The sequence below is a fragment of the Mauremys reevesii genome, linkage group 8 (assembly GCF_016161935.1).
Source record: "Mauremys reevesii isolate NIE-2019 linkage group 8, ASM1616193v1, whole genome shotgun sequence".
NCBI lineage: Eukaryota > Metazoa > Chordata > Testudines > Geoemydidae > Mauremys > Mauremys reevesii.
Genome location: NC_052630.1, coordinates 19252242 through 19262161, shown reverse-complemented (window position 1 = coordinate 19262161; position 9920 = coordinate 19252242). Strand labels below are relative to the sequence as shown.

Here is a 9920-nt window from a genome sequence, read left to right as displayed (position 1 = left end):
AAGAGCGGGCGCGCCCGCCTCAGTATCTCTCGAGGATGAAGCCCCGTTCTGTCCGGGAGCGCATGCGAATAGTTTACGTGAACAGCTTCGGCACCCACCGCTGCGGCTCCGTGATCCAATATGGCGGCGGCCACAGGCGCCGTGAGGAGAAGGCCGCCGCTTCCGGTGTCGTAGACAGAGATATGTCCTCTACTTCCGCTTTGAGGCGGAGACGGGGGGCGCTGAGGGGCGAGGCGGTTGCTGTTCCCAGGGAAGGTCGCGGAAGCCCCCGGTTCCCAATCCCGCCTGGCACCGGTCCGGGGGGAGCTGCGTCGTGTGCTGCCGCCCAGGGCCCGAGCCAGGGTTACCAGGCAGGGGGAGCCCCCAGTCTCCGGGAGGGCGGGCCGGGGCTGCGGTGCACACAGAGCAGAGCCGGCGGCAGCGCGCAGGCACCCGGCGGCCCCGCCCTCGCGCCCCGCGCCAGCCAGCGATACGGTACGCGCCACCCTGGAGACGGGACGGGCGGAGCGCAGGTGCCCAGGCGGCGCTGCCCCGCGTGCCCGTGGCTTGGCCTCTCGAGTTACGTGGGGATGAGGGTCAGCGCCTCTGGCTCTTTGGCTGGGTCGGGAGGCGCCAGTGTCCCCCACCCCGTTGTGTGGCTGGTAACTGCCCGGGTCTTCCACATGCACTGAGGGATCCTCCCCCTGCGCCAGGAGCAACAAAACTTGGCGCTGGGGGGTGGGAGTTAGGGTGACCAGATGTCCTGATTTTATAGGGCCAGTCTTGATTTTTGGGTCTTTTTCTTATGTAGGCTCCTATTCCCCACCCCCGTCCCGACTTTTCACACTTGCAGTCTGGTCACCTTAGTACCCTGGGAGGGAGAATAACATTCTCCAGAGGTGAATGGAAAGTGACAAACCCCAAACACGCTTTTGCACCAGACCCCTTACACTGGTGAATGGCGAAGATCCCACCCCCTGTCAGGGGTGAAGGCAGCTTTGTCCTCTCGCTGTTCAGCCTTCCACATTCCTCACCCAGCAGAACAGGGACCAGGGTCACTGAAATCCATCCCTAGGAGTTGGTGTGATCTGTCTTCAGCTCCTGGATCCTCTCCGACCTTGCCTGGACCCCAGATGGAATAGTGCCGTTGGAATACTCAAGCTCACCTCCATACATGTCTCAGTGTTATTTTTCTTTGTGTCTGGGCCCAAATGAGATGGGGATAGGTGTCCCTTTATTAACTTTAAAAAAAAAACTTTTCCTGATGTGTTGCTAAAAAGATCAGTTTTGCTGCACAAAGTAAATTGGAATGGAAATTGAGAACTTGTCTCAGCTCTCAAGATGAGAGCATGGACCTTGAGGAAGAACTGGGAGGCTGTTTCTTAATTGTACAGAACTGTTAACCCTAGGAAGCCAAAAAACCTTTAAGGATGATAGATCCAGATTATCCATTACTTTGTATTTCAGAAATAAAGACAACAGTTAGACTAGATAATAAACTAGTAGATTATTTGCTATCACTTATCACCAGTAAGAGCAGTTAATAGAATTTGTGAGAAAGCTCAAATTAAGTTGAGTACAAAGGTGAAATCTTCATTGAATATATTTGTACTGATCTGCCAAAATAGTTTTAGTACTAGGAGCAAGTGAGATATCAGACTTCAGTATCACAATAGTGATTACCATCTTCACTTCAGCTCAAACAGGATTTTAGTGGATACTATCAAGAAAAATGAGAACTAGAAACCAATGGCATGTCACCTGAATGCCTGTCTACACTTTCAATTGTTATAGAGTATTAATCTCTTTCTTAAGCAGCTTGAGATAGCAGATGCTAGTAATTGTAATGGAAGAAAAAACAAGATGATAATCAGAATTATGTGATATGAAAGTCTGCCAGTGCCTGAAATGAATACTGTAACATGGAGGGATGGAGAATCCTCACTAGTTTGATACATTCAAGCTCTTTTAATTTTTCTTTTAGGTGGGCTTCAAATGAATCAGGCTGATAAGTTTGGATTCCCTTTCATTTCTAAAGTTGTTAATAAAGTAATAAAACGGAAAAAGGAAAAGGTATAAAATATGGGACTAAAATGAATGAAAGCATTAGCATTTTAAAAGATAAACTCCTGCTTGCACTGTATATGTGTGTAAGAAAGAGTGGGTGTGAGAGATGCAAAAGGATGAAACAATACTCTAATATTATAGGAAGTTTCACTTGTAGGAATGAAAAATAGCATTATCTTCACCCCTTTAGAGTTTAAATCTGCAAGATCTGAGAATTCTGGCCCCAGTCCAGGAAAGCACTTCAGCATGTGCTTAACTTGAACACCAGTAGTTCCTTTGATTTAAATGACCCTGACCCAGCTAGGGGTGGCAGGTTTGTAGAAATTTTGGTGGTGCCCAGAGCCTGCCCCCCCCAAGCTCCACCCCCCACCTGTCAAGGCTCTGGGTGGGAGTTTGGGGATGGGAGGGGTGTGTGTGGGAAAGGGGTGCGGGTTCAGGCTCTGGGAGGAAATTTGGGGGAAGGGATGTTTGGGGCCGGAGGGCAGGGTGGGAGTTGCAACATTTACCTGAGGCTCCTAGGCAGAGTGGGCCAGGGGGCTTCTGTGTGCTGCTGCCCCTAGGCACTGCCCCTGCAGCTTCTTATTGGCTACAGGGGCACTTGGGGTGGGACACACCCACCCTGCCCAGTGGCCACAGGGAGGGGCCAGCAGCCACGTGGAGTGAGCAGGTAGGAAGCTGCTCAGCTCCTCTGTGCTGCTGGTGGCGAGTGGGGGCCCCCCGGGAGATTTTAAATGGCCCAGGCGATGGGGGAGTGCCCGAGGGTAGAAGGTGGGGCCGAGGCCTAGTGCCCAGGCACCACAGACCCATAGAACTCGCTGCCCATGGTCACCCCAGAAATGCTTTGCTGGGTCAGGGTCAGGATGCACCACACCTTGCTGGATTAAGCCCATAAGGGCCAAATTCTATCCCTACTTATATATTTTAGGTAATGGGGTTGCTTAGGGAAGAGATAAGTGAGAGCAACATTTGGCTATTAATATTATATTAGTAGAAGTGCAAAATTACATTCTGTTTCACAAATGTATTTCTGGTACTGTTGACTAGTTCACCCAATGCTTGACGTTAAAGAGACATTTTTTAAAATGGTAACTCATGAGATTTGCCATATATGAGGTACAAATAAATCAGCTATAATATAATACAGTAATGTCACAGATACATGATTTAAAACAAGGAGAAAACTGACTTCAAAGGTGCATTTAACACTTGCTACACTGTCTCTTCTAGTTCATTAAATAGTCGCCAAGAAGAACAAGGAATATATTTTACATTTTAGCAGTGAAGCTTGATGAAGAAGAAATTATTAGATTTAAACCAGTTTCACAGTGCATGGTCCAAATATCACCATAACTTTAGCATGTTATAGCAATTTAGATCCTGTAATCTCCTATTTTTTATGTGTTAGCAAATCTGAATTTGTTAGTACTTCAGTTTTGGTATTTGTTATGATGCCGGTTTGAAATGTGCCAGTTACAGAGGGAATTTTGTACATTTTTCAACTGAAAAGGTCAGTAGATAACATAAAAGTAATTAATATTGATATATCAGAACAGATCAGGTCATTGTCATGCTGGAATCTGAGTGCTAGGTCTAAATTGTACTTCAGGCAAGGGACTGGAAGGGAATGTGCTTGACCCCTACTGGGGAAAAGGATCATCTTGCATCTCTCTCATGTATTCCCCTTCTGGCTGACCCTGAAGAGACTTTAATGGCCCCAGAGGGAGTCACATCCAGTTCTCCTCTGCAAGGACAGGATCACAGGTGCTGGGTAATGAGAGATCCAGGGAAGAAAGGGTGAATGAAAAATACAGAGGAATAATCCAAACACTGATTTTAGACTTGTTAAATAAATGTGTTTATGTTCATACATCTAGTCAATTACTAGAGTTGCAAACAAAGCAGATTGACTACCCTTGAATGTTCAGCACTGGAAAATTCAAAATCCTATTTGAGAGGAGATTTTAAAAACAAACTTTTTGACACTGTTCATTGAGAATGTTCTTCCTTTATTTTTAGTCTGAAGTCTTTCGTGGAGTGTTGAAAGTAATTTCAAAAATGCTTGAAGAAAATGAAAAATTTAGAGGCAGACTGTTGACTTGCCGTCAGTTTAATACTGAAGGTAGGTAATGAACCAATAATGTATTGCATTAGAGAATACAAATAGGTTCTTAATACATATGCATTGACTTAAGAGCTCCAGATTTGGGGTCCATTAAATTGTTGCTTTTGGGTGATATGCTTTCACAAATTATGGATTTTATTGCATACTTGGTCACTGTTACCTGTGTTTGAACTTCCCTTTGGTTCCATTGAGAGTCTTGTAGTAAGTGTGTGTAATTGGAAGGGGATGGTGGCAGTAGCTCTTTACTACACTGTACAATATGAAAAACATGAATGTAAAAGCGAGTGGAGTCTGCACATTTTTCTGACCATGTAAAATATGTAATGAAACTATTGTTCACAGATGCCTGTACTAGTTAAAGGAAATACTTTAAGATTAATAATTTTTTTTCACCTGCAGCATAAAATTGGAAATAATTTGACTTCATGTAACTCTTAAGTAAATTAGCTCCCACATATGTGAATTGTAACCTAATTTAACATAACTAGCAACCTTTATCCTCAAGTTGTGGCTTGACCACAGCTATTTCATTAGTGGAAAATGACTCAGGAATTAAAGCTGACACACTGAGTAGATGCAACTTCAGTTAAAGTTCTTGTAGCTGCTACTACAATTTAAGGCAATACAGTATATGCCTAACAAACAAAATTGGAGTTTCCGGCTTGTCAATTTGATTAGTTTTAGGAAAGAGAATTTACCAATCCGTTAAATATTATCAGTTAAATTAAAAGTGGCATATTCTCTCAGTGTGTCTGCTTAGCTCACATTAGTATTAATAGAAGTTTTTCTCATGCTCTGAGGACAAGGTATATACCAAAATAGTTGTAAGCCATTGTTAGTGGCTTCTGTTAGTAAACCTTTGTATATTTCATCTATATGAATTTTACACATATATGGTTCCAATATATGTTTATTGCTTATTTGTTTGCCTTAATATAATGTACACAATAAATATACAACTGTAGGATTGTATTTGACCTATGCCCACTGTCTCTCCTCTTTGCAAACACATGTAAGTGGGCATTGAATATGGGAGTTGGACAGAGGTCAGGCATAGAATCCTGTTTTCAGGCCTTTGCATTCCCTTTCTGTGGGAGGGGTTTTGGCTGGAAGATATTTATTGTTGTTCCACTGGCCATGTCTGTGATATCTCCATCTTCTGTAGACTTTTCCTCAAGGCCAATGTAAAGCTGTGCTCCTCAGTATGTGAAAGCTGTGGACCCCATACATAGCTTTTCCACATCTTATCCCTCCTTTTCTCACCTGAATCATTATGGGTGTTAATTTGCACAGCCTTTATTTGGGCTGAAGGATTTGGCACTTATACAAGAAAAATAACTTCCCTAGTTTAGTTTTTTAAAAGATGTCTTACATAACCAGAGAGAAGGAGAAACTGAGCATGCAGTAGAGCTTTGGGACGCAGTCATATGTTAGAGAAAGATCTTGTTGGACTTAGAGCCTTTTAAAATTAGGGCTGCTAATTTAGTCTTCCATTTGTTAAGGGGACGGTGCTATGAGCTTTCCCAAGAGGCTTGTGTTTATTTCAGGAATGAAGGGACATGGGCTGTTTATTTCTCACCTGTGTTTTCAGTTGCCTGTCTCTTTTATCATCGGGGGTTAGATAACATCATTTATCTTTAGGTATAATTTGCATCTACCAAAACAAACTTTATGCTATCCTCAGTCCTAACTGCAACTTGTTTTTCTGAAGCTTTAATTGTGATTTCACTAGCTTCACTTTTGCTTTACAATTTTTGAAACTAGATTAATACAATTAACAAATTAATCTTGCATTTTATTATCTCTGTGGTTAGTTTTATTGAAAGATGAAAGTCTTTTGCAGTTTTAATGCTACATATTTCTTCAGTGGAAAACTAGCAATCAGAATCAGATACAGTACAAATGAAAATGATGTCACTGTGCCTACACATTGTATTCTTCCATAGGCAGTGATGTGAACCAAAGCTCACAGAATGAGGCTTCCTGCATGGACAGAGTAAGTAGTCAGTTAAATGCCAAACAAGTTCAAATGGCAAAATAAGTTTTTAGTAAAATAAAAAATATATGCATAAAGATATTGTTAAAAGATACAAAAGCATGACATTTTTATAAAATACTGTAGTCTATTAAATATATAGCTCAAATATAAATATTTTAAGGGTCTGAACTATGCTTGGGAAGAGGAGTACGAGTATCAGCCACCATCAGCAGCAGTGCTTTATATCTCTGAAAGACTGGGAAGCAGCTCTTGCTATACCTTTTACTGCCTGGTTCATTTCTGCCAGTGTGTGTGGGTGGCAATGGCTGTGACCCATTCTGTTCAAACCCTCTCTGGGACTTCTAGTTTGCTGGTGGTGCTTGCAGCCACCCAGCTCTCTGATGCTGTTTATACGTGCCCCTGTGCAGGAGCATGGGAAAGGTTTCATTGAGCTCTTTCTCCTTTAGTGCACCGATAGTTAGCTATAACGTGTAATAAATATGGGTCATTGTACTTTTTAAAGATCTGCTGAAGCACATATTTTAAATAGCTAATTGAAGTGCAGAAGCCAGAATTGTAGACATTTTGGAATTACTTTGTTTTACATATTTAGGCTCACTAAATTAATATGAGTCCTCTCTTCAAGGATCAGAGGGGTAGCCATGTTAGTCTGGATCTGTAAGAAGGAACAGAGAGTCCTGTGGCACGTTACAGACTAACAGACATATTGGAGCATAAGCTTTTGTGGGTGAATACCCACTGCGTCAGACGCATGTAGCCATATGGAATGGAAATCCATCTGACATAGCTGTTAGTCTATAAGGTGCCACAGGACTCTTTGTTGCTCTCTTCAAGGAGTTACCTGGTATATAAATATAAAAGTTAAACATTATCAAATGCCATAGTATGTAGTATCAGTATTTTGAATAACATAAGTGCAGTGTCATATAAAGATGTATGTTTGTTTTAGTCATAATATTCGCGTCATCAGTTAAATAGATATAATTCTAAATACAGTGGACTAGACTGTTGGTCTGATCTAGCTCTGGGTAGAGCGGGATCTGATTGGAGGGGTTGCACAATGACTTTACCATATCACTACACCCCTCTAATAATCTATTCTTAATCCTGGGAATGCCCAGAGGTCAGTTTGGCTGTGCTGCAACTTTGAGCAGCCTCAGAGTTGTTCTAATTTGCATCTGTCTGTAATAGCTTCGAGGGGCCATTCCAGTAGCCAATGATTACAGGAGCATAGCAGCACTCCGGCCATGCTGTGTTTCCCCAAATACAACCCCTAGTTTGGGGGCTGTGAAAGAGTGACGTATAGGGATAGCTATGCTGGTTATATAGTACTGGAGGATTTTAATACCAGGGGAGACCTCAGCAGGCCACTTAAACCATATTTAAATCTGTTTTGTGCTGCTGGACCATTGCAAATGAGACATAATGGGGCTAGGGATCAGAACCAATATGTATGTGATAAGTCTCTTTATTGAACTGCAGCATTTTTAGAATTCTCAAGTGTAAATTAAAGGAATCTGAATAAAGCCGTTAGCATTTGTCATATACTATATAACTAATCTAATTGTTGCGTGTATTTTTATATTAAAAGAAATTGCTTCAGTTTTGTCATCTTTTTTTTTTCTTTAGGATGAGTCCATCTTTGGATGGGTGTAGCAAAGAAGTAAATGAAGATTTAGTTTCAAGTGTTGCATTGAATTAGTGTTCATTTTAGATCTGATCTAACATCCATCTGACATTAATGAAAAGACTAACAATGATTTCAGTGAGTGTTGGATCAGAGTATATAGTTTGTCTGTCTAGTATTTTAGCTTGGAGAGCTACATTTTAATATGGGTTCAATTAAACTTTTCAGTTACAGAGTATTGTTTTGTTGAAATCCTTATTAAGCATAATATATCACTTAGTCATTGTTCATTTTTGCAGGCTTTTTAATGAACATTATAGTGTGATGGTTTGCATTCAAAAGAATAGTAATATTTTATGTTAATTATATTATGAATATATATATTGCATAATCAGCAGCTTGTCAGAATTGTTAACAAACATGTGTTTAGTAAAATAAAATTTCATACAAGATACCTGTCTAAAATGAACCACTTGCATTCTATTGATTTAAATATTTTTTATGATATTATATTAAAATAACGTACAATCACCCTTCTGTTCATTCATCCATTAATACACAAATCTCAGCAATTATTTCAAATAAGAATCCAGGTGAATCCTCTCAGCCTCATCATTCATCATCAACCACATAAATTTATTGTTTATCTGGGTGTCCTTAATAGTAACATGAGGTGATTTTTCTGTGTTATAGAACCTTAAACTTGGAGTTTTGATGGACTAGTGAAGCCTTTTTAATTGGTGAATTGTGTAAATGGAACAAGGAGATTGCAAAAATAATTTTTCTGTGTGTGTATTTCCTCTCTATAGATAAAACATTTATCTGTCATTCTTGGACCCTTCTTGTTCTTATGAAAGAACAGTTTTTCATTTCAAAATGTCTCAGCATTTGCAGATATAATGACTAGAATTTCAGCAGCACTGAGCTTTAATAACATGCTAGTGGTTGTATCATCAAGCAGCAAAGCACTTGGGAGGGTTTAAGCTCAGTTTTCTTAATGATAACTGCAAGTAAATAACTAGACTGTACCTTTTTGATTGAGTACTCTGGCATTAAAGTTCTCATTATGAACAGTGATTTGTTGTAGAATAATATTTTAATGTTACTCAAAACAGTTGACATTTCAGCTTGGGGAAAGAAAAATATTCAGATGAGCACATGATCATTTTTTCAGGAAGAGTAAAAGTTTGTAAGTCCCTTAATATAATTACGCAGTGGTGTTGTAGCAGTGTCAATCCCAGGATATTAGAGAGACAAGGCTGGTGAGGTAATACCTTTATTGGACCAACTTCTGTTGGTGACTGAGGCAAGCTTTTGAGTTTACACAGAGCTTGAAAGCTTTCCTCTCTCACCAAGAGAAGTTGGTCCAATAAAAGATATTACCTCACCCATCTTGTCTCTCTATTTGCTTAATAGACATGTAGGGTCAGAATTTTTTTTTATTGTTTATGAGTTGGTCATTCTATTTCTGCAGTTCTGATAATATGAAAAGCTGTCTGAAGCTTCTTTAATGTAAATAAATCCCAGATTGTGAGCTCTAGAGTTGAGGTTATTTCTGAGTAAGCTACTACTAACAGTTAGCATCCTTAGTGGCCCAGACTGAATGGGCCCTGGAGATTAAACCACTCTTTTCACCTTTATGATTGGTCTTTCTTGGGGCGGAGAGAAATATATTAGCCTGGTAATGCAAAGGAAGAATGCCCATGCTATTCATGTTCTTTGGATAATAAATACAGGCTTCACTCTCCACAGCTGTGCTAAATTGACTTTAAAAGGAAGAAATTACACTACATAACAATGGACCTGATTCTTCACTATTTTGCGCTTTGTGTAGTCATTTATACCTGCCTGGAGTGGGTGTAAATAGCTGCTGTCGTTATCCTCATATTGCACTCACTGGGCACGCGTTAAATGACTACACAGGGTGCATGGTTGGGGAGAATCAGGCCCAAGGAGACAGATCGAACCTTTTGCTGGCACAGGTGTCAATTCAGGGACAGGAGGAAGGTAGTTTGAAGCTGCCCTATTCAGGGGCTGTTGGGGTGAGCTAGTTTAGCACCCAGTATTATATCCCAGTTTTAGTGTGGCTTCTGTAGATCTTTACAGTGACATTAAACAGCCTGGGT

General features: G+C 40.8%; 1 protein-coding gene across 12 annotated transcripts in view; it reads left to right on the top strand.

The window, feature by feature from the left end:
- Positions 1-9920, top strand: part of LOC120370141 (neuronal vesicle trafficking-associated protein 2-like) — a 64157-nt gene that overhangs the window by 458 nt on the left and 53779 nt on the right. Inside the window, exons 1-5 of one of the 12 annotated variants that reach the window (XM_039484373.1) lie at positions 2-474; positions 1964-2052; positions 4063-4165; positions 6115-6164; positions 7797-8332. In XM_039484373.1, the coding sequence (XP_039340307.1) occupies positions 36-474; positions 1964-2052; positions 4063-4165; positions 6115-6164; positions 7797-7823 (708 nt within the window). In that variant the 5' untranslated portion in view covers positions 2-35 and the 3' untranslated portion in view covers positions 7824-8332. Of the gene's footprint in view, position 1; positions 642-1963; positions 2053-2543; positions 3815-4062; positions 4166-4699; positions 4975-6114; positions 6165-7796; positions 8334-9920 lie in introns of those variants that run through there. The other 11 variants (XM_039484374.1, XM_039484376.1, XM_039484377.1 and 8 more) reach the window with 11 other exon arrangements.